The 24083-nt window shown below is 40.7% G+C and overlaps 2 protein-coding genes across 2 annotated transcripts; both read right to left on the bottom strand.

Moving 5' to 3' along the window:
- On the bottom strand, positions 1-23521 carry LOC108681914 (long-chain specific acyl-CoA dehydrogenase, mitochondrial-like). Its single transcript, XM_018170993.2, has 7 exons — positions 23499-23521; positions 4487-4632; positions 4065-4199; positions 3281-3418; positions 2169-2333; positions 1071-1649; positions 1-546 (listed from the first exon to the last, which is right to left on the bottom strand). Exons 2-7 carry the CDS (start codon positions 4597-4599, stop codon positions 372-374), a joined length of 1305 nt encoding a protein of 434 aa, XP_018026482.1. The 5' UTR covers positions 4600-4632; positions 23499-23521; the 3' UTR covers positions 1-371.
- Positions 6806-17697, bottom strand: LOC108681915 (ribosome biogenesis protein SLX9 homolog). The gene is made up of 5 exons (XM_018170994.2): positions 17503-17697; positions 16967-17142; positions 8907-9040; positions 7874-7938; positions 6806-7430 (listed from the first exon to the last, which is right to left on the bottom strand). The coding sequence occupies exons 1-5, from the start codon at positions 17646-17648 to the stop codon at positions 7292-7294; spliced, it is 660 nt and encodes a 219-aa protein (XP_018026483.1). The 5' UTR covers positions 17649-17697; the 3' UTR covers positions 6806-7291.
- Positions 23522-24083: the final 562 nt, after the last annotated feature.

Here is a 24083-nt window from a genome sequence, read left to right as displayed (position 1 = left end):
TTTCCGTATAATTAGACATTTAAATTTCACTATAATGGTTATTTATAATTAGTGACAGCTTAAATTACAAACTTATCAAGGTTTATAGTGCATTCATGTATGTATATGGACCACAAATTCACAAACCTAAACTAACGATTAACTACATCTAATATTCATCTTGGAATTAGATGTAAAAACGAAAAACATCAGAATATAACAATATGAATTAAAGACCATCATGTTGCTGAAATTCAGCCACAAATTGAAACTCATTGAGAGCGTTATGAAATTAAAGAGATACAGTATTTGAAGAAAATTTTTACCCGTATAGAATTCATACGCATATTTAGATGGCATCAGAATAAATTGAAAGAACAATAGCAGTACTCCTAAGCCACGATGGACCTGGCTATGATTTCCTTCATGATCTCGTTGGTGCCCGCAAAGATGGTCTGTACCCTCATGTCGACGTAGCTTCTTGAGATGGGGTACTCCAACATATACCCCGACCCTCCGTGCAGCTGCAGGCAGTCGTAAGCCACCTTGTTCGCCAGGTCTGACACCCTGTAAGGAGACACGAGAGTTTTGGTGAAGTTTTTACTATGGTGAAAGTAGTTGAATGATGCAGCATGGCTCTTTTAAGTGATGAAATTCAATGGAAAAGTTGATGTATCTATATTTTATGATAGATGTGTTATGATAGCAACCCGCAGTAAATGCAGAACTCAACAGGAGAGGACTATAACAACAGGGACGGCAAGAACCTAACTGCAACAAGAAGGAATAATAATAACTATTGGGGAACAACATTAGTGAGGAAACGACAATTTGGGCACCGATACAAAGAGGTACTGAAACCTCGTCAAAAAGTGTAGTATCCATCTACTAGGATTTAGGTTTACAGTGTGGCAACACTATATTAGAGACAAATCAACAATGTATCTCTGAGTACAATCCTAATCAGATTTTAATAAACCTCCATCCCTGATTACTCCTCCAACAGTCACCACAAGGAGGAACCATATTCAGGGAAATCGCAAACAAGTTTCGGCCACAACAAAGGGTCACAAAAAATCTGCACCACTCACCAGTATTTCTGCATAGCAGCAGTGTATTGATCGAGTCTTTTCTGCGTGTGCAGATCTATGCATTGATCAGTGAAGGCACGCGCCACGCAAATGCTCGTCTTAAGTTCAGCCATCTTGTGTTGGATCACTTGCATCTTCGTCAGACTCTTGCCGAACGCTTTGCGATCTCTGATGAAATTACGCGTGTCTTCGAACATCGCCTCGCACCATGCCATGCATATGATGCCCACACAAAGTCGTTCTTGCGACAGCTCTTGCATGAGCTGGGGGAAGCCCTTGTTGAGTTCAGTCCCCAGAAGCGCCTCCTTCGGAAGCCTCACGTCCTCGAAGAATAGCTCGGATGTGTCTTGTGCTTTGAGCCCAAGCTTTTGCAGCTTCTTGCCTTTATTGAATCCTTTAGTGCCAGCATCAACGAGGAATAAAGACAGACCATGGGCGCGAGACTTGGCGTCCGGGTCTGTCACTGCGGCGACGAGCACGACGTCACAAAGTGACCCGTTGGTGATGTACGTCTTTGACCCGTTCAGTATCCAGTCATCGCCATCACGAACGGCCCGTGTTTTGATCCCTTGTAAGTCACTGAAAAGCAGAGCACGGGAATTCAGCAATCTCAGGGTACGTTAACAGAGAAATTAAAATTAGTTGATCATTAAGTTATGTTATCATTATCATTCACAGAATGTATGATCGATTGAAAGGTAGATAGGAACTAGTGGGTCGGACAGGAATTATGTTTGCGAAGCTAGATACACCACCACACTTTAAGTAGCAGGCAACTACTACCACTACTATATCGATATTTTTCACTGCAGGCCAATGAGCAAATGGGGTGCCTACATATAAAGAGAAACTTCTCATTATGTTACTAACATCAACATTAAAATGTCAACTGACATGACGACTTCTGTCAGTAACTGACCTTCTGACATTTGACGGTTACTGACTAGCCGGTACAGAGCGGTAACAGACCTCTAGTTCTTTACCAGACGATAACTGACCGACCGAGATCAGACGGTAACCAACCAGCTATTATTGTACGGTAATAGACCTACCGGCACCCCAATGCAAGTTACCAACTGGCATTGGACGGTAACTGACCTGCCGGCGCCAGGCTCGGTCATGGCTAAGGCTGAGATCTTGTTACCGGCCACCATGTCCGGTAGGTACCGGGAGATCTGCTCCGGGGTTCCGTACCGCGTTATGTACGGCATGACGATATGGCTGTGCAGCAAAAATCCAGGGCCTGAAGACTGTGCATATCCCCTGTGCGTGAAGAGTGCGTCGTAAGTGGCCAGGAAATAACAAGTGGAGAGAACGTGATAAGAGACGAAAACGTAATAAGTGAAGTAAGTCCTCGATTACAACGTTGACGCTCCGAGTATAAACGCGTCCAAGAACAGACTAGATAAAGCTATGAAGAAATACATGTTCAGACTTGAAATGCCTAGGACCATATCGAACCAGGTGGAAGTCTAGTAAATAGTTCAAACTATCGTCAGTTTGGAGAATAGAATAGAATAGAACAGAATTAGAATTACAATAGAATAGAAGTGTCAGCACTGAAGAAATAGGCCCATGGCCTGTTGCCGATTCTTGTACTTTTCGTTGAAGAAGATCCGGTCGAAGGACCTGTTTTTAGATCTCCTGTGGACAAGTCACAAAAAGTACAAGAATCGACGACAGGCCAGATCAGGCCTACTCTTCAGCGCCGACATCACTATGACATGATATTTAAGTGAACATAATGAGTGACACAAGAAATAAATTGTACGCAATAACTGGCGAGTGAGTCTATGCAGTCCACTTCAAGTAACGAGGACAGTAACTGTATGGTCAATACATGCGTATCAGTCAATATTTCAATGACATGATAGGTGGGCAATGAACCTGCCAGTTATCAGCAGGTCAATTTCATCAATCGTTGAACTTGATAAATTGCAAAATTTCCCATTCAGTCAATTCTTGATCAAACTTAATTAACTAATCGAAGAATTTCATTATTCAAAAGTCATAGCGAATTTGACTGAAAGAGAAACTGATTCATCGAGAAATGTCATTGAATTTGAAACTTAACTAGTCAAAAACCTACTTTGGCTTTAAAAAGTAGTTAATGGAAAAGCCCATTGCTCCTTAAATGTATTTAACTACTTTTAAAAATTAAATTGCAGTGCAATAAAAATAACAAAAAGCGGGGAGGATGGTGACTGAACTGTTCCTCAATGAAAATTGAAGCGTCGAGGAAGTCTCCTCCATTGCCTCCTATCTCGACGGGAAAGTTCATCCCCAAGAAGCCCAACTCTCCCGCCCTCCTCCACACCTCCCGCGACACCTGCCCGTCCACCTCCCACCTGCGGGAGAACAACACGGACGTAAACTCTGGGAACGACGGGGACGTAAACTCTGGGAACAACGGGGACGTAAACTCTGGGAACAACGGGGACATAAACTCAGGGAACAACGGGGACGTAAACTCTGGAAACAACGGGGACGTAAACTCTGGGAACAACGGGGACATAAACTCTGGGAGCAACGGGGACATAAATTCTTGGAACAACGGGGACGTACACCTCGAGTCGTGAAATACTGGGACGTAAACAATGGGTCGTGAACTCTGGGGCTATAAACTCTGGGATTCTTGTGGTCATTAGCGCAGATTTGGGCTCTTACGTTGAACATTGGAAGTGGTCTGCTTGGTGGACATGGTAGGGTGCTCTGCCAAACATTTATGGGTGAGTAGTAAGTAATTGCATATTGTTTCAGCTTGTCTAACAGCTGGCTTGTTAGCAACGAACTACTGACACTCGCGACGCTTGGCAGCAAGATAACCGACTACAAATTATCTTGACGGCATTCAATATAATCATTGGTACGGTACCTAACCTACGGTGAATCGTGCAATACACATCAGAGTGGCACAAATATTTGCTCGCTGACAACCTTACTTTGGAAAGATCTAATTGACAGCGCCATACTAGATATATAATAGCCACTCACTGCGCCATATGTGGCTTAACTTCCTCGGTGAAGAATCGGCGCGCCGCCTGTCGTAGGAGGTCGTGATCGGAGTTGAACAAAGGCCGCGTACCAATGTCCATCAGGGTGTCCGCTTGAGACGTCGGCAATCGCTGCCTGGTGGGCATTGAAAAAAATAATGAAAGGTTGATATGGATCGTAACCACCGTGAATATGGTGACCTTCTCGTGACTTTATATGCCTGAAGGGTCATCAGTGACTGGACTGCGGATTGATGTCAATACCTAGACACATAAATACGTTTTAGTCTCGATTCCACCATGATTTCAGTGCGACTTGCATATTTAAATGCATTGAAACTTTATTGTCGTGTAAACTAAATTTGAAAATGCCTACCGCTATACTTGACTTTTAATATTTAGGAATGATAATGAGGTACTTACGGTGCCTCGGCATTACAGCAGAGGTTGCGGGTGGTGGTTGACAAGAGCTTGGCAGAAGGTGAGGAAACGGTACGTAAGTACCGTGCTGAAGGGAAGAGCGTCTTCCTGAACATCTTGGCACGTTAGCGGTTGGTGACCTTCTATACCTGATAAGTAAAAAATTATATAGATTGCGTATAGAGATAACACTGAGCTTAATCTGAGCCTTGAGTTAGCGATAACGATATGCAGGGAAAAAACCATGGATAACCCTAAAACACTCTACAGATGAGGAACCTTACATAAATCTTCAACGCCTATGGAAGGATAACAACGAGTCCTGAAATTCTGCAGTGAAAAAAAATTTGACCCCACAACGCTATTCACGAGAAGGAACTATTAAACGCAGCCCATGACAACAATCCCTCCTAAGTTCGACACAGCAGTCCACTTCAATTAACACTTAACAACTTTACACAGCAGTCCACTACAAGTAACCAAACCTAACCTCACACAGCAGTCAACTATATGTAACACTGCCTAACCCCACACAGCAGTCCACTGCAAGCAACCCTTCCTAATCCCACACAGCAGTCCACTACAAGTAACCCTACCTATACGCACGTAGCAGTCCACTACAAGTAACCCTACCTATACGCACGTAGCAGTCCACTACAAGTAACCCTACCTAACCCCATATAGCAGTCCACTACCAGTAACCCTACCTATATGCACGTAGCAGTCCACTACAAGTAACCCTACTTATACGCACGTAGCAGTCCACTACAACTTTACAAGTAACCCTACCTAACCCTATACAGCAGTCCACTACAAGTAACCCTACCTATACGCACGTAGCAGTCCAATACAAGTAACCCTAACTAACCCCACACAGCAGTCCACTACAAGTAACCCTACCTAACCCCACACAACAGTCCACTACAAGTAACCCTACCTATACGCACGTAGCAGTCCATTACAAGTAACCCTATCTATACGCACGTAGCAGTCCACTTCAAGTAACCCTACCTATACGCACGTAGCAGTCCAATACAACTTACAAGTAACCCCATCTATAGGCACGTAGCAGTCCATTAGAAGTAACCATATATATACGCACGTAGCAGTCCATTACAAGTAAACCTTCCTAAAGTGGTAGATACAAGTTGCCATAACTTGACACGACGTTCCACAAGAATTAACCTTCCATAACGGCTCACGGCAGTACACATGAAGTAACTCTAACCCCACAGAGCATTCCACTACAAGTTACCCTATATTCACGCAGAGTCCACAAGAAGTTATGCTACCAAACTCCACACTATACTGCCACACACACACATACTGCCAGGCCTCGCCGCTCATTGGTCGCTCTTTGACACTGCCCACCAAGAAACAAACAGATAAACAAATAATCTAATCAGAGAGTGAGCCTTGAGTGGAGCTGTGCTTTTCGCCGGCTGAATTGACTATTTTTAGAATAATCGAGCTCATCACACTTCAGCAGAAACTTTGTCATGCTTAGATGCAAAATTAACAATGGTATGAAATACTGGGCTGAGAACTACTCCAAACAAAGAAAATAAATAATTATTAACCGTTGAGAGAGAATAAATTTGTATCATGAAATTACATTAAACCACAGCGGCGCGACAACATAACATTATTCTAGCAGCATCACAAATCAAACAGCTCCGTAAGTTACCCTCAAATCAGATACTGAGTCATACGTCCTCTCATAAGAACATTGCCCTCCACTCGAAAGAAATCAAGGTTTATTTCGTAACATTCCACTGTTATCACCGACTGCTGAATTGTATATACAAATGAACTAAACAACACCAAACTTCGCAAAACAACCCTTAAAAAAGTGACTTGGCAATGCAAAAATGACGCGTTACCTTCACCAGCAACTGAGGTGAGCGCCGGTACATGTTTTGTGTGTAGATTTTTTTTTACGATGAACGATAACGCATGTAGGTGTCTCTGCCAATCTTCTTGACTTAGTTTCGATGATAATCTTCTTGACTCGCTTTTCGTGAAGTGTTGTGTTTTGTACTTAGATAACAATTACCATGCAATTATTGGCATTGAGCAGGCTTGCGACCGAACATAAGCGCAGTGTCATTGTAGCGATAACGCGATTATTACGATTAAGTCAAGGATGACACACAGTACAATCTACACCCTAAAAAGGTCTAATGTCTTGTGCCTACGTCAACGATCATGATCAGGTGGTCAACATTTCAGCATTCCGGTGTTTAGCAATAATATTTACAGAAATGTGAGACAACTTCCGCGCCTGGTCTCTTGAAGTATCAGGATCGAAATGAAAAAAACTTTACGCTCATACACTTTACAGAGAACTGGGTGGCGTCATACAAAAATGGTGGCGATCACAAACAGGCCCGAGAATAGGTTTACAACAGGTTAAACGCGTATTTATACCAAAAAAAAAAAAACAACCACAAAAAATCTCCAGCCAGTAATGTTATCCATAACTCTTATGGGGTTCTGTATTAGAAGCACTGTTCATAACCTCTTTATTATGTATGATACACCTAATAGTAATAGTATTAAATAATATTCAGCAAGTTTTGTTTTTAACGACTGCAGTAATGAGTTGAAACATCATGATTTACGACCGTCATTATCAATGATCGCTAGTATATTCAGCACCGTAATCATTGATGACCGTAATCGTTCACAGTTGCTACTATTAAGTAACGACCGTTATTATTGAAGGCCGTCGTCATTCATGACCGCCGCCATCGTAAGAGCCAAATTAATAACCGTAATCATAAACGACTGCGATCACGACGCAAATCATTTAGGATCGTCATCATCCTCGCCGGCTTGGGCACGCCGCAGCCGCTCTTGTACGGAGACGCCGACCAGGTTGAACATATCCTTCTGGTAATCCTTGTATTGTGCGATGGACACGAACGTTGCCACGTCGTCGACTCTGTATGTAATAGTGACATTAATTTAACTTTCAACACACGAAACCTGCGCGTTGACTAAACTACTGCCGATATAAATTTACAGCAATGACAACTACTGTCGCTTTAAATTTACGGCGCTGACTCAACTATTGCCGGGATGAATTTACGGCAATGGCTCGACTACTGCTGAAATGAATTTATGGCAATGACGCAACTACTGCCGATATGAATTAACGTCATTGACTCAAGTGCCGCTAAAATAAATCTACGGCTTTGACTTGCCTAGTGCCTGCCGCCGAAACAAATTTACAGCTTTGACTGAATTAGAGCAATTACTTCCAGCATTAACTGAACTGCCAAAATAAATTTTCATCCGACATGCTTTGAGGAAGTTTAGATCCGAAATTTCTATGTTACCAAAATACTATTTTCAGAGTTAGCAACAAAGAATATTTGAACTCACAATTGTTTCTGAAGATTACTCTGTTTCTTGGAATTCTTCTGATGTTCTTCCTTAGCTTTCTGAATCTGTGAACATTAAAAAATAAAATAGGAGCAAAATGTAAGGCAAAAAGAACATTCTTACTTAATCATCTGCTGTCCCTACAAAAGCTTAACCTAACCGCTTCAGATGAAATATACGTATAATAGGTATATATATTATTACATTTTATATATTTTCCTTTATGTTTACCATCGCATCGCATTGCATGGCTACTTTTAATTTCTAATGCACCAAGTAACTTTATTAAAATAATCCACTAAATAGTAATTACTTTAACTAAATACAGATAATATACGTTTAAAAATTACTTTTTAAAGACAACACTTCCAAAGAATCCATTATCTCCAATCTTACAGATGTACAATGAATTTCTCATCTAATTTTCGAAAATTAAAAAAATTTACTTTTTAATTTTTTTAATATATATACTATTTTATATAGGTATAAATTTTTTTCAAAATTATTTATTCTGTTAATTGATTCATGCATTGCCTCTGATTTCACACAAATGTGCAAAATTTCAGATTAGACACGTAAAAGTGTGTCAAATATCAGTTATAAGATTTGTAGCTGACAAAATTATTTTTTCAATTTTTTAATATTGAAAAAAAAAATTTTACTTTTTAACATCGTTTATTTTGACATTTGATTCATGCATTGTCTCCAACTTTAAACAAGTATGCAAAATTTCAGATCGATAGGATAAGTAGAAGTGTGTTAAATTTTGATTACAAGATTTGTAGCAGACAGACAGACAAACAAGAAGTGAAGTTAAAGAAAAGTGTTGTAAAAATGATTTATATACCATGAAGGAATGCAAAATGTAACATCCCATACAAGGCAATTCAATGACCATACAGGTACAGGTCATTCATACTTCTTCCTGCTACTCATTAATGCAGTTTTAATATCATCAATCATGTTTCTAGATTTATCACACAACACACTAACGTTTTCGAAAAACATTATTAGCAAATGTTAACAATAATACCTGGGCCAGGCTCTGCAGTCGTTCAAGGGAGGGCAGGGCATCGGTGAGCGGCCTCATGTCGCCCACAACAGCCGTTTTTTGCCGTTTTTTCTGGGCTAATGATTCTTCATCAAGACTTCTCCGGAAATTTAGTACTGTCAATTGGGGAAGTTCATTAGATATAGTTATCAAATTACAATTTTGATAAATCAAACCAAGAAAGTTTACAGGAATCATAAGTTTATTGAACAGTATTGTGACTGTGGGTCTGGGTTCTCATGTTGGATGACAGAAACCTATTCTAGAACCAAATGCATCACACATATAATGAAATTTATCTGTTGCTACAATAAAATGGCAATTGAATTAATCCTATACCTGATTAGGAATAGGAATAAATAAGATAAGAATAGGGGGATTTGGGGGTTGAGATGCGGAGTTTGAATTAAGGGGTGGAGCTCGAGCCGCCTAGCACGCATGCGCGGGACCGGGGGAGTATTTAACAGGAGCTGGTTTTTAATTGTGTTTTTTGTGCTTTCAATTGTACTAATTTGTGACTTTCTATGTAAATTATAGATTCTACGAACTGACGATGGAGCTGGACTCCGAAACGTTTTCCATAAAGATATGAACATTTGTGGTTTAATCCTTGCTTTTAAATTTTCAGATACCAAATGTTACATTCTATTTTAATATTATCCACTGGCACTGGTGCTTTGGGCTCACAATTAGCTTTCATCTAACTTTATGGTTTGTCATAGACCATCAGCAGCCTACTTATGGTTATTATAATTTGCCTAGGGTCAGTGCAATTCAACTACTCTAGTAGCCCACTGTGCAGAGAGTGGATGAATATTGCAAGATCCTTGGCGACGCTTCTGCAGCAAAATTTACGCCTTCAGAAGATCTTGCCGACACATTTAGATTGAAATTCTTGCATTCAATATATTTATCAGTCTTCGGCCAACTATTTAGAAAAAAGTAAGGTTTCCGGTACTACAATGGATGGATCAGGATAAAGTGAAGCTTGTCCAGAAATCACTTGCAATGAGTTCCAGCCAAAAAAAATGTAAACAAGTTTACAATTGTGTAGTTGTGGTCACATTAGAGCGATCAGACTGCATTATCACATGTTCAGTTGACACTTGCTGTACAATTGGACTGTTATTAGGGTAAATTTAGTTATTTGGGATAACATGTGCATGCAACCTTGTAAATAAGTTAGTGGCTTGTAAATAGTTTTTCATTACTCAGCGTAAATGCCTTTTTATTAAAAACTACCCAGCGACACATCTTGAAAATGGTTGGCGACGCTTTGGGCTTAAAAACCCATATATTGGCGAGACTGCATCCACCCTCTGCACCCCGGCTAGTAGCATTGGCCATTGAATCACTGTAGCCACAACTGACTCATGTGTCTCATCACTCTCATGGTTAGTAAAATGTACACGGTGCTGAGTGCCCAGAAATTAATATAGTTATTTTATGTCTCTTGATTGTGTTTAGATGTGTGAGATCACTGAGATGAAATATGTGGAGTTAAAAATGCATCATGCACCAAAAATAGTTTAAACACATGTGTAATCAGCCAATCACATGCAAATATCTTCTTGCATTGTGTGAACATGAAATATATCATTTAGTGATGCCTGCTGTGGCTATAAGGTGCTTATGCACAGGGTGAATAGTCATGTAGATTAGTAGAGTCCACTACAGTTTTGCCAGCTGAGAGCCTATACACAAGGAGAGTGTTTTTTGGTACAGTCTGTAAATGCTAGTCCAGAGTGCAATGTTGTGTAAGATGGGTGCATGGTGAAAGCGAGCAAGGATTGCACAGTTGTTCCTTGTGCGTACTACAGCAGCGGAGAGCGCAACAGAGCTGTGCACAGTCTGCACACTAGGAAGGCAAAGGTACTACTGGGCAGTGGGCACTGGGCAGACTGGACTGGCTGAAAACAATTTGAGGTGCTCTGGGACCTGGGTGCAATGCAACAACTTGCCACCTCTGAAGACATCAATCATCACATTAGTTGCGGCAACTCAACTAATCCACGCAACTAACTGCATTCTGGTATAACATATAAGCACCTTATGGCTTATGTAACAGTGCAATCATATCCACTCCACACATGGATGACATGGTTACGCACATTCACATATTCAAATTAGTGACTGTACATTCTTTATGATTCTTTCACACCAGCCTCCAACTTCTAAGCTGATGTCAAATTGTCAAGGGTGGCTGTGTGAGCCGTGAAGACTAATAGGTCATGGGCAAGCTGCAAGTGCAACTTCTGTGCCTTATGAATTTCAGACTGAGATAGTAGTCCAGACTCCAGCACAGTTCATTGGTTTGGTTAGCCATTAGAGAATGCATATTTTAAATGCAAAAATTTTACAAAAAAAACTACTGCGAGTGGAATCATTGAAATGTGAAAAGTGACGTGTCTAGCTTCAGAAGAAATAATTTTAGAAACAAAACTGAAACTAAACTTTCAGTTTCAAGCATTTTAAAAACACAGAGCATCTTTGTAATTATTATGTGAAATTTGAACCCTAAAAATTATAAATAGTTCTGAAGTTCTGATAATCATACATATTCTGTAATCTGTACTTTTTATGGACAATTTGCAGCCTTTGAAATTGGAGGTAATGAATTAGCAATTTTTTTTCAACTTGCAGTTGCAGGCAATGAATTTCCTCCATTCTATGATTCTAATTGTTGACAAAAGGGCACAATTGGGCACCAAGATCCCAAATCGCCAAATGTATGAAAAATTTGTCCATTTAGAGCTGCAAGAAATCATAATATCATTTAGGCTATAAGTAGAAAAATTCTAATTCTGAATTTCTGATTGGACAGCCTCTGCCCAGACTGCCCTAACAGGTAACAGCCATTCCAACTTTCCAAGTTCCAACTTCCAAGCAGTGAGTGGTAACTAAAACTAATACTAATAGGCTAAGTTATTGACAATACATTGAAGTTTATAGGTAGTTTAAACTGTTTATTATGGCAAATTGGCAATTGAATTGCCCATTGTAAGTTGTAACCAATTTAACTTAATAGTACAGTAGCTGGTACCTGGTAGTCACTTCTCACTTGGTAGCTACTAGCTAGGTTACTAGGTAGTTGGTAGGTAGCTTAGTAGCTACACTTACTACACTAGAACCAGAGTTGCAAGGTTTTTTCTTGGCGAGAATACCAGATTGCCTAGCTCAAAATACCGGAAATATACCAGAAATTCTATCGTTCAAAAACAGACTAATACCTCAAAATTTAATGAAACTATTCGTCAGAAACGTTGGTTAGAAAAAAATTAACTTATGTACTGTGCAGTTGTCTGGCTTGACGATAATTATCCAAATTGAACACGTTATATTTTTTCCCCTCTAGAACATTTTGACACTTTTCTTTTCCTGTGTTTGATTACATTGACACTTTTTCCATTTTTATCAGTGTCATTGTGGCACTTTTTCCTCTTCGCTCAACATGAGCAAGCCATGGAAACAGGTCATCTTCATTTTGCTTATTTTCGTACATGCTTGCATATTGCATTAATCTAACATTTCGAGTGTTATCACTTGTTGCGGTTGAGCAGATAGCTTTTGGTCCGAATAAGGAACTCCAGTACCTTTGTTGAAATTTTATTTTGTTGCTTGTTTTTCACATAAGTGACTTGTGAGAACACGTGCACCACGAATGCTTTGGAGACAGGTCAAAGTAGGCAGCCAATTCCCTGAATGGATGATAATTGTCAAGATTAGTGAAATATTGAATGGCACCCCCGAATTCAAGTGGCACTCTAGAATTCAAAACCACCAAACAAAAATGATGGAGCTTGCGTTGCAGAGAAACGGTTCGACAACCTCACTCGTCCTAGGCCATATCATCAGTTCATCACTGATCAGTAATCAACCGAGGATCATCACTCTCATGCTCATATTACACTAAGCACTTTTGTTAAATGCTAACAATTAAATTGGGGTTATTTTATCAAGCGGTAAACTTGCGGTTCCAAAAAATGGCGGGAAACCTCTAGTCGCGCCACTCTGATGTTAATCTATATAATCAACGCCTACGTTGGAGGAATAAACTTCAGAGGTGGAACTTAATGCAGTAAATTTGCAGTAAGTCAGAAAATACCAGAAAAATACCAGATTTAGGCAAATATACCAGATCTAAAATGTTCATACCAGACACCTTCTGAAAATACCAGATTTGTGAAATCTGGTATAGAAATATACCATCTGGCAACGCTGACTAGAACTACGGTAGATGCCATGGTGCTTGGTGGATTTACTGGATTAGCTAGGTACATAGGCCTATTTAATCTACATCTACAAAAAATGACAGCCATAAAATGATTAAAATCAAACAAAGAGATGAAAAATCTGTAAATTCAGGATTGGAATTTTCTTACTCATGTCTATGAATGAAATATCATAGCTCAAAAGTGATACATTTTTTATACACTTAAAATCCGAATCCTGTGGCCTAATTGTGAATTTGTGCACCGTTCATTTTTGTTAATTACCCGTAGATAAGATTAGGAACTTAGGAAGTACCTAATTCATCGAGCTGAAAAGTGAGTAGTGACTACCTAGTACCTAGTGAGACTGCGAGTCAGTGACAGTAATGAAGTGCAAGTGTTCGGTGGTTCGGGCAAGGCGTTACTTCAAATGCAACCAGATGGGGCATTTTACTTATAACTGTTCTAGCCTACTTTTGGCCGTAATTAATCACGTCAGTCAATGCGTATTTCGTCTAGACCTGTGTGCATTGCCAGTTTAGTGGCAAACCGGAACACGTGTAGGCGCACTGGCGCAGTGTCGTGATTTTAAGAAGGAATTCGGAGCGTGTATTTGGTGCGTTAGTGAGGATCACAAGTTATTCACGTGTAAGAGTTCAAGTAAGCCGAAAGGAAGGGAAACGAATGATTGCGGTGGAACGTCGGGAGCCGGAGTAGATTCCTCGCCCATCTCTATTATGCAGAACAAGACTGAAGGTTATGTAAGTATGGATTTATGCATGGGGGTACGCAGCCGGGCATCATCAAATTTGTACACCAATCAGCCTTGAAAAGAACGCCTCGCATTTTTCCGGATGACCACCAATCAGCCGCGGATAAAGCCATCCGTCGGTAACCAGCCCGTGACATCATCTTGCTTTAAATATTAGGAGCTTTACGCCACCACATTCTGAAGCGAATGGCCCAGAGAGTAATGGTTATGCACCACTGAACGTTGCATCGAATCATCACTTCATACCCCGACTTTGGGAGCGCAGCCGTGCACCACCAATTTTGTGCACCAATAAGCCCTGAATCGAGCGCTTTGGATCTCTCCGGACATCCACCAATTAGCCGTGAACCACTCGGCTTTGTCTTCCTCCGGCCTCGCATAGAACTTGCCGTGCACCACCAGGCCGCGGATCGAATCTGACTTCTGGGCATCGTTAAATTATACGTAATTTTACGTTCACCGCATCTGAGGTGAGGTTTCAGATAGCATAGTTCTGTTCCAAAATTTATCGTCCTTCTACAAGTGGCCGTTCAACCGAGGGCTGGTTCGACCCACGGCTTAGATACGGACAGCTTGAAGTGTTGAAGGCTGCGTTCCGGAAGGCAGGAATCAGGATGGTCCATTCCATCCAGGGCAGTGGTGGTCAGGCGACCCGCCGACTTTAGCTCGAACTGTAACTTGCGAACAACAGACTGCGACCAACCAGCCCAGGTCGCCAGTGGAACTGCATGCATCCTGCCGTGCACCACCAGACCGTCACTTTTAGCTCAACATCCGGGGTTAGGTTTCAGAAAGCATAGTTCTGTTCCAAACTCTATCGTTCGCCAGCGAGTGACTTCCGCAGCTTCGCTAAATTACGTAACTTTTAGCTCACAGCATCTGGGGTTAGGTTCCAGATAGCATAGTTCTGTTCCAAAATTTATCGTCGTACGTCGCGTGGCCGTTCGACCGTGGGCTGGTTCGACACACGGGACAGATACGGACGGCTCCGGCGCGCTCCGTCCGGGCGGTGTAAAATTTTTTCGCGTGTTGGCAGACGACGCTGGGCCATACGACGCCAGGCTTATTTTCCTGTGGGCTGATTGATCTAATTCAGTGGATGTGATCAGTCTGGTGGCATGCGGCTGATAACGTTACAGTCAAGATTTATTGTAGGCTACGTTCTTCAGGGAAGGTATCATGATAGTCCATTCGAAGCACGGCAGTGGTGGTCTCCGACAGGCGTCCCGGTTACTCCAACAAAAAAAGAAGAGAGAAACGAGTATTTTGAAACTGAAAGAAGACCTTATTAGTCAGGGTTTAGTTGTTCCCGACGTTGCATTTTTAAAGGTTAGAATAAAGAGTATAATAACGACGTACAGTCTAGAGTTGTAGAAGGTGATCCCACTATCCATCTTCGCGTACCTCACTCGATGGCTTCTAACGACGCACTGGCGGGCGCGAACGGGAAGATAGCGGCACCTTCTACTCTCCTTGTGTGTACAGGCTTACTTGCCGGATAGTCACCAAGCGATCGACACTAGCCAGATTTACTAGCCGTCTGCACTATCCCCGTGTACAAGCACCTTATGCTACTTTATTCGCCGCCAGATGAATCTGCTCATTCGGTGCAACTGAAGACTTCGTGTAGACGGGTCATTAAAATACGGCGAGAACTGTCGACGATAAAATGGTGTTGACCCACGAGCTGAAGCTGATTAAAGTTAGACTGTCAGATCATAGGTAAGTATCCCTGATGGGGGTGAATGTTATTTAGAGCCATTAATTTTTATTCTACCTGCAGTGAAGAGATTATAGTTGCGTAATCTTTGAATGCTGTGAAGAACGGGCATATTGTGGCCGAATTGTTGAACATTAAGCTTACCGAATCGACACTTTTCCGGACCCGCTTGCGAACTCTCCTGCGGACTCAAAGAGCAAAACCCATGGGAAAACTTAACTACACGCGCAACCGAACCACACATAACTCATACAATACTGAACGGATCTGCTCGAAATTTGGATCATAAGTAGTTAGTATCAATGCTCCAAGAGGGAGCGCAGCCCTACAACACAAATTTAGCTCGTAAATATGCCCTGGCGCCAACGCCTATCCTATAATGCAATAACTAAACTCAGCTCACACCCAAGAAGCTGTAGGTAACTGAGTCATCTCCCCACATCAACTTTAAGCAACACCTATCTCACTCCACAGCCTGCTGAATCAAATAGTCAATTGTCAACAGGTCCTACTACACAGAATTTACCCCATACTATCACTTCTTAACACACGCCGTAAGCCTTACTGGTCGCAGGCCACGCCGGATCATCGTAAATCTGCTCTGCTATTTTGTCTTGAAATAACTATACAAACTATCGACGCAAACCCTTATATCGATAAACATAGTTTCGGTTGCAATCACTACATCAAGACTAAAAGAGAAGTTAGAAATAAAGTAGAAGTAGGACGCAATTCTTTAATCAAACAAAAGTAGTCCTCGTAATCATACCCATATATAAAACAAATTATAAAAATCATAACAAACAACATGTTTAAATAGTATTCTTTAGGACGTGTTGCAGACCAGGAATTTCAAGATGGTACCCACTAAAAATCATTGTTATGGTTATGCAAAGTCACTGCTGCAATTATTTCTAATTATTTGAGCTTATATTCCACTACTACTTGTTCTTAAAAGTTTATAGGAACAAATTTCAGAATAACAATTGTGGCAAAATTATTGTTGTATTAAACAATATCATTTAATCAAAATTTTATCTTCAAATGCAAGAATAGCAATTTTCATATAGCTTTAAATGACAGAATAATTTTGATTAGCTCTCAAAGGAAAATAACCAAAAATGGCACTGCTATGTTGTTCTCATGAAATATACCTATAAAAAAATACTGCCCAACTGATATAATCTGCTACAAATCTATAACTAAAAATCAATTGCACAATCATTAATCATAAATAAGCCCTTCTCTAAAGCAGGTACCACACTTTAAAACTGTATAATTCTCATGGCACAAATTCAACTCATAATAAGAAGCAATACTGGTAATGAATGTTACTTACTTTCCAAAAGATCCTGTCGTCTTTGTTTCCTCCTGTCCAATTTTTTGCCATCCCTGCAGGTACTCTTTGTGCTGCGCATGGAGGCCAGGCTCATTGTGTCCATGTCTGAGTGTGCCAGGGACCGAGTCTCAAGACTTGCTTGCAGATTCATGTTCAGACCAGCAAACAAGTCAGATCTGTCTCCATAAAACATGAAATTTAGAATTTAAAGGGACAGATAAAACCCCACACATGCAAAGATATGAATATACATCTAAACAATAATACAAATGTGAAAAGTGATGAATATTGCATGAATTATGATCATAAGTAAGAAAGAACTCAATTGAGCATTGCTAAAAATGCAATATAGCCAAAAGGAGGACATAATAAACAAAATGGACAAACCTATTGACAACTTGAACAGATATACATGAAAGTGTGATTTCTTGACAAGTGCTGAAGGGACTGAAATAAATGAGGATGATCTAAGTTTTACATTATTCTTGGATCTAGCAAAATTGAATAAAAAATTTTTATAGAAAATGATTCATTACCTGATTCTATTCCTGGAGATGCCTAAGTTGCCTTCAGAGGTAGACATAGTTTCTGTAGGATCGGATTCATTTTTATTCCCAGTTGCAATATTCCCACCAACAGCAGGAGCATGGTATTTCTTGCGCTGACGTCGGGCCTTACCCATTATCTAATACTTGCACTTACAACAAATAATTTAAATGTATATAAAATATAAATTTATATGAACAGATTCAGAAGAATAAGGTTTCCTGGAGAACAGTGTTTTTAAGCAAATAGAAAATTACATAAGATTAGATTCAAATAATGATTGTTGTGATGATTTTTATTTTGAAAAAATTCAATAAAATATACCTATGTGGCAAATCATTTGAAGATAAGTGTGGAGGTGAGCAGTCTATGCTCAGTGTTAACATAGAAAGTTTTCAATCAGGATGCAATTCAAAGAATAAAGTTGTCTATGAGCAAAATATATACACAGATACCAAATAATTGATGTCACTTATTTGCTTAAATCGCAAGTTAACCAAAAATTTAAAAGCAAGGATTAAACCACAAATGTTCATATCTTTATGGAAAACGTTTCAGAGTCCAGCTCCATCGTCAGTTCGTAGAATCTATAATTTACATAGAAAGTCACAAATTAGTACAATTGAAAGCACAATAATAATAAATTTAATATTTGATTTCATTTCTATCTGCACTATCTCTAATTGCTTTCTGATCGTGCAGGATTTACGGTGGTTGAAGTAAATGTTCACTGAAGCATCAAGTTTTTTTTTTGGACCTTTACGGAAAGCCATCGTTAGGCGTCTAGACCGCCTCCATTTTCTGGAGACCCGTGCTAGTGCGCGACATCAACATTGACTTCTATGTGGCGGCCAAGATACTATGTGGCGGTCAACATTCCGTACCCGTGATACCTGCTTGTTACTTATAATAGAAGTCTCGGCGTTGAAGAAATAGGCCCATGGCCTGTTGCCGATTTTTGAACTTTTCGTGACTTGATTCACAAGGGATCGGGCCTTTGGAATCCGATCGTTCCATAGCTGACGATTGATTGAGATAGCTGCTGGACTTATTGCCTGGTCCGTAATTTGCTAGGCATTTCAAGACTGAACATATGCTATGCTCCTGCATAGCTTCGTCTAGTCTGTTTTTGAAGATGTTCATACTCGGAGCGTCAACGATGCTATCAGGGAGGCTGTTCCACATGTCGGTGACTCGAAGCGAGAAGAAATGTTGTCGCATGGATGTGTTCCAACGCTGTTTTTTTAGTTTATAGCCGTGGCCCCTGGTGTTGGTTCTTGTTTAAAATTCTAGTAATCCTTCTGGGACCTTGTATAAGCCATGGGTATACTTGTATACATCAATGAGGTCCCCACGCAGACGTCGATAACTGAGGCATGGAAGCTTCATAATCTTTAATCTTCCCTCATAGGACTTGCCTTTCAAGCCCGGAACCCTCCTTGTTGCGCGTCTTTGAACACTCGCTACTAAATGGTTGTCCTTTTCAAATTTCGGTGACCACACGACGTTTCCAAACTCTGGGTCCGGGCGCACGACAGCAACAAACAACTGCTTCATCGTTTCTGCATCTAGGAACTCGAAAGAGCGTGACGCGTCCTCATTGCCAGAGGACGCAGATGGTTTGCGGAGAATGAAATACAGATTTTTTGGAATCTTACTGTACTTCTTGTCAGTCCATCTTCACATGACGTGCTCTGCAAAACAGAGTACCATAAGAAGGCAGAACTTAAAATTAGTATTAAAAGGTAATTCTAAGAACGTTAGTCGGTAACGATTGAGTAATTCAAGATACTTAGGAATGTTCAGAATTCTCATCTAGGCGGCAACAGGAAAATTTTATCAAGGAAAAATTCCGCTCAGGGTTATTCAGTACAAACTGACTGGTTACGTTACACAAGTGAATTTAAAATAGTAATTGATTCAATAAACATGGAAAATTGGATTAATTCGCACAATCACTTTGATATTGCAGTAAGCTAGAAAATCTGTCTCAGAAAAAACAAACACACGTTATAAATGGGGCAAAACTGCTAATAATTGACAGTATCAAGATCATTTATGAGTTTAACCGGATTCAATGAAACAGAACATAATTTTCAGGTTGTGCATCATGAGATAGAACATCATGAAACAGTAAACAATGCTTGAACATCCTTGCTCATATCACTGATAAATCAGGCAAAATTACATGAAAATGATGCACAGTTGTCAGAAAGTGACAGAACTCATCAGAAAGTATTCATGTTATCCGAGAGTCTTGAACACCAGAATTCTTATAAAATACAGGTCGCATATGCTAAGTAATACTGCATAGGACAAGTTAAGCTACTGGCCAGGGAAAATATCTCAAACTAATGTTTGGATTTCACAGAGTCGCATTGCAGACAGTTGCTAACAGTACACTTCTACAACATGAACATAATTAGTCACGATAAATAACTCACAAATGTTGCTTCGTCTACGCGTCACACCGTTGTTTATCCCAGGAACAGGGATCGACGCTTCTCTAACCGCCAAAATTTCTAAATAACCCGGACCGGGCCTGTCCGTGTACGCGGATACTAAAAAATATTAAAACTAAACTAATAGTTAAGCTAATGCTGGGATTTATTCCAGCACAGAGCGTCTGATCAGTCCAAGTCGTTTATTGGCTTTATTAACTTGACCTTCAATATGCTTAGAAAATTTCAACTCATTGTTGATATTAAATCCTAAATCCTTTTCCGTCTGTCGTTGCAACCGTGTCTTCTCATACTGTAATCTTGCTGTTCATTATTCTTGCCAAGGTGGATAACTTTACATTTATCAGCGTTAAAACGCAGCTGCCACTTATCAGCCCAGTCAACCAGCTGCGCTCCTCAATAGCTGGAATACTGTTCTAGTCCTCTTCAGTGAATACGCTACTGAAAAAATGATTAAGTACGTTAGCTTTGCCCTCATCAGAGGATATCTTTCGCTGATCTACTTTCAAATCAGAAATACCGTCCTTCATTTTGCACTTCGAGCTAGCGTACAAAAAGAAGTCTTTCGGGTTCTTTTTTGAATTTTTAGCAATACTTTTTTCGAGGGTTTTTACTGCGGTGCGACAGCTTTCTTTAGCTTGATTTCGAGCTCTTGCGTATAGGTTATAGTCAGCATCGCTACGAGTCTCAAATATTGCTGGTATGCTTCCCTCTTTGTTTTCAGCTTAGCTAAAACTACGGTTCATCCACCGAGTTTTTTGGCTCCACCAAGCTTAATTTTAGGTACACACGCATCAACTGCGGACATAACCGTGTCCTTGAGAAGTGACCATGACTCAGCCACATTCATGTGAGAAGTGACCATGACTCAGCCACATTCATGTCCTTAATACAGTTCGAAATATTCTCTGCATTCACTGCTTCACGGAGTTTATCATAGTCGCCTTTCGCAAAATTCAAACGCTCACGCTTCCGAGGCGTATTTTCTGTACAGCACTTAAGTCTGAAAAACAATGATTGGTGATGGCTTTTGCCCAACGGAGCCTCGTGACGAAGCTTATCCAACATTGATTCATCACTGGTAAACACCAGGTCTAGGATATTGGGAGTCTGTTTACTTCTATAATGGGTTGGTTTGGTAACGTGCTGGACTAGGAAGGAGTCTCTTACTGACTCCATGAACAAGGATGCTGGGTGATTCTCTTCCCTTGGAGAGGATCCATCTATCCAGTCTAGCTCTGGATGATTAAAATCACCAACGATCAACGAGTGTGACCTAAGGAAAGTCATGCTCGGTAAAAGACTGTTTAGTACTTTATTGTTATCAGAAGAACTGTTTGGTGATCTATACACGACGCCTATGAGGAGGCTATCTTTGCCTTTTAAAGTAAGTTCGCACCACACTGATTCTCTAGCTGATTGATGTTCTGCAGATAACTTGACTTGCTGGGCCCCATAAGAGGTTCTAACCCACAAAGCTACACCTCTACTGCACTGCTCTTCATTTAAGTTATGAAAACAATCAAAACCTGGCAACTGAAATTCAACAGTTACAATTTTCCCTTCCGTGATTTTTAGGGAGTGTTTCTGTAATGCAAATAATGTCTATGCGCTCGTTTTCAATCACAGTTAATAGTTCACTTCTTTTGTTCAAAACGGAATCCGAGTTCGTGTAAAAACATTTTAAAGCTTTTTGTGCACTTTCACTTTGATTCATGCGTTTATTTCTTACATTATTTACAAGCCTGGTTCTATGGACATGACTTCTTACTTGTCTTCTAGCTCCGCTGACTGACCGTGTGCGGTCGGTGTAGTCTTGACATCGTGAAAGTGGTTGACCCGAGTCTCCATGCTTTTCCGCCTGAGTCTCTCCTGCCATTTCTTGCGAAAAGTTTCTCTCTCTAAAGGGGTAGCATCCTTAACAAAGACTGAATTAAACTCCGTGAATTCACTTAGTTTTCTCGCAGCCTTAAGCACATGTCCGACCTGGGTTGTATCCTGCACAGTTACAAGCAGCGGTCTACAGGTGGTAGCGTCTTTCGATCGCAGCCTCTTGCATGCCTTTATATTCACAACGACGTTAAGTGCCTTGGCACAGCAATCAGTAATAAATTCAGCATCTGAAGCATTGCTTTCGGGAACGTTGAACTAAACAAGGTTAAGTCTTCTCTCTCTATCCGGCAGTTCACGAGTGCTCTCGTTGGCGAGATCAGAGATGACCTCTTTGCGGCCTTTGCCTTCTGTTTTATCGCTATTGTCTGTTTTGTGCAGATGAGCTTTCATTTCCACAAGCTCGTTTCGTAACGAGTGTAATTCGCTACGCAACAAGCTCAATTCTTTCTTGTGGTTCTCCTCCATTTCGGCTCTCTTTCTCAACTCTTGCATGTTGGTTTCTTCAATTTCGGCTTTAAAAACAGAAAACATAGAAGAGCACTTCTCTTCCACCATTTTTTCGCTTTTTACAGCGCTAAGTGCAGGATGTTGGCAGTCCTGGCAGTACCAGTGTACTGACTTGTTTTTGCGAATAACCGAGCAGTCTGTCTTGCTCAACTTTGCACCATTGTTGCAGATGATATCTCCGCAACGATCACAGGCCACTGTAGCGTCATTTACGTTAAGCGATCCCAGTTTGCAAAATTTACAAATTTCTCCTCGCTCATTTTGCAATTTAATCTTCGAATTCGGTTTAACAGGACTGGAGGCCTTCTCATTTAATTTTTTTCTTCTCTGACCTGCCATCATGAAATGCAAGAGCTAAAAAACACAAGTTAAAACTGAATCAATTTGAGTAAAAATTGTGAAGTTTCCAAAGTGCTGTAAAAACTCGGTTACAAACTTGAGAATAAGCGGCTTTCAGTCAGAGGCTGTAAAGGTGTTCAGAGTAGAGGAATTAAGCTTGGGCATAAAACAAGGGCTCTATTGCTCTACGCTGGCAGGGCAGTGCACGTTGCCCTCGCTTGCTTGGCGAACCTCGATGTATCTAAAATCGCGTTATTTCAGATGGAAACACTTTTACTATAGGCTTTTTTTCTATTCGCACTCTCTTTTACTGACTTCACTGAAAATTCAGTCATTCACTGACATGGATCGTAAAAAATGCAAAAAGAGTTCCGAAAACTGCACAGTAAAAGTTAAAAGTTAAAAATCTGGGACCGCAAAAACACGAGCGTCCGCTCTCGACCACGGCTGAAACTTGACTCCAATTCATTCAAGTTTCAATTCATTTAAAATGAAATACCCAAGTTTTTTATGTAAATTCATATATTGTAAATATAATTTCAGTGAGTGTAGCTGTGACTTGAGATGCGTTGAAACAGATTTGGCCATAAGGAATATAAACGTCCAGCAGCCAACATTAGAATAGAATAGAAGTGTCGGCGTTGAAGAAATAGGCCCATGGCTTATTGAATTGAAATAGGCCCATGGCCTATCCAGATTGAAACATTGCTGTTTCAATCTGGAATATTTTGCCCAACTGGCTCGGCAGCTATTATGGACACACTACCATGAATCCTGAAAGAGAACAGTAAAACGTGGTAAAAGGAACAGTGAAAACTTGCCGCAACTGACCGCTGATTTTCTCAGAGCCGCTGGACACGTCGAACGAGACAAGACAAATGAGACCAACTCTCTCTATTACTTTCATCCACGTCTCGCAGCTATTGAGACGTACGTGGTGGCATGGTTGAACTATATGAGGTTAACCCACGAGGATTTCCGTCTTTCAGTTCAGCTTTCTTGTTACTTCACTGAGATCGAGAAACGTAAACTTAACCGTATTCCCATGACGGATTGGTTGACTTTTTGATCGCATTTCGTTGATTGTTTAATGCCCGTGACGACACAAGAGAACAACGAACCACATCCGCAAAAATGAGCTTCTCATGGGTCAACCTTATACCAGTTCAACCATGATTAAGCAGTACGGTGTGTGTCAGCGTTGGCACCCAAGGGCGAAGCGCAGCTGTATCGACGACATCCGAAGACTTCTTACGAGGAATTCGCTGGCAAAGGCAACGTGGAGTATCTTTTGGTTGGAATTGTTACATACACCAAGTTTGCCAGCGCTGTACCATTAAGAAAAAGAGGTCAGCCACCGTTGCTAGAGC

Source organism: Hyalella azteca, unplaced genomic scaffold (assembly GCF_000764305.2).
Source record: "Hyalella azteca isolate HAZT.00-mixed unplaced genomic scaffold, Hazt_2.0.2 contig656, whole genome shotgun sequence".
Classification (NCBI taxonomy): domain Eukaryota; kingdom Metazoa; phylum Arthropoda; class Malacostraca; order Amphipoda; family Hyalellidae; genus Hyalella; species Hyalella azteca.
This window is presented reverse-complemented; position numbering and strand designations above follow the sequence as displayed.

Coding starts and splice junctions, on each gene's coding strand:
- LOC108681914 (XM_018170993.2), bottom strand. CDS start 4,599: ATGTTCAGGAAGACGCTCTTCCCTTCAGCACGGTACTTACGTACCGTT. Junction 3,419..4,064: donor GTTAAGCCACATATGGCGCA/GTGAGTGGCTAT, acceptor GTTCTCCCGCAG/GTGGGAGGTGGACGGGCAGG. Junction 547..1,070: donor GCTGCTATGCAGAAATACTG/GTGAGTGGTGCA, acceptor GTCTCCTTACAG/GGTGTCAGACCTGGCGAACA.
- LOC108681915 (XM_018170994.2), bottom strand. CDS start 17,648: ATGGGTAAGGCCCGACGTCAGCGCAAGAAATACCATGCTCCTGCTGTT. Junction 9,041..16,966: donor ACGACAGGATCTTTTGGAAA/GTAAGTAACATT, acceptor CCCAATTGACAG/TACTAAATTTCCGGAGAAGT. Junction 7,431..7,873: donor AGTAATCTTCAGAAACAATT/GTGAGTTCAAAT, acceptor TATTACATACAG/AGTCGACGACGTGGCAACGT.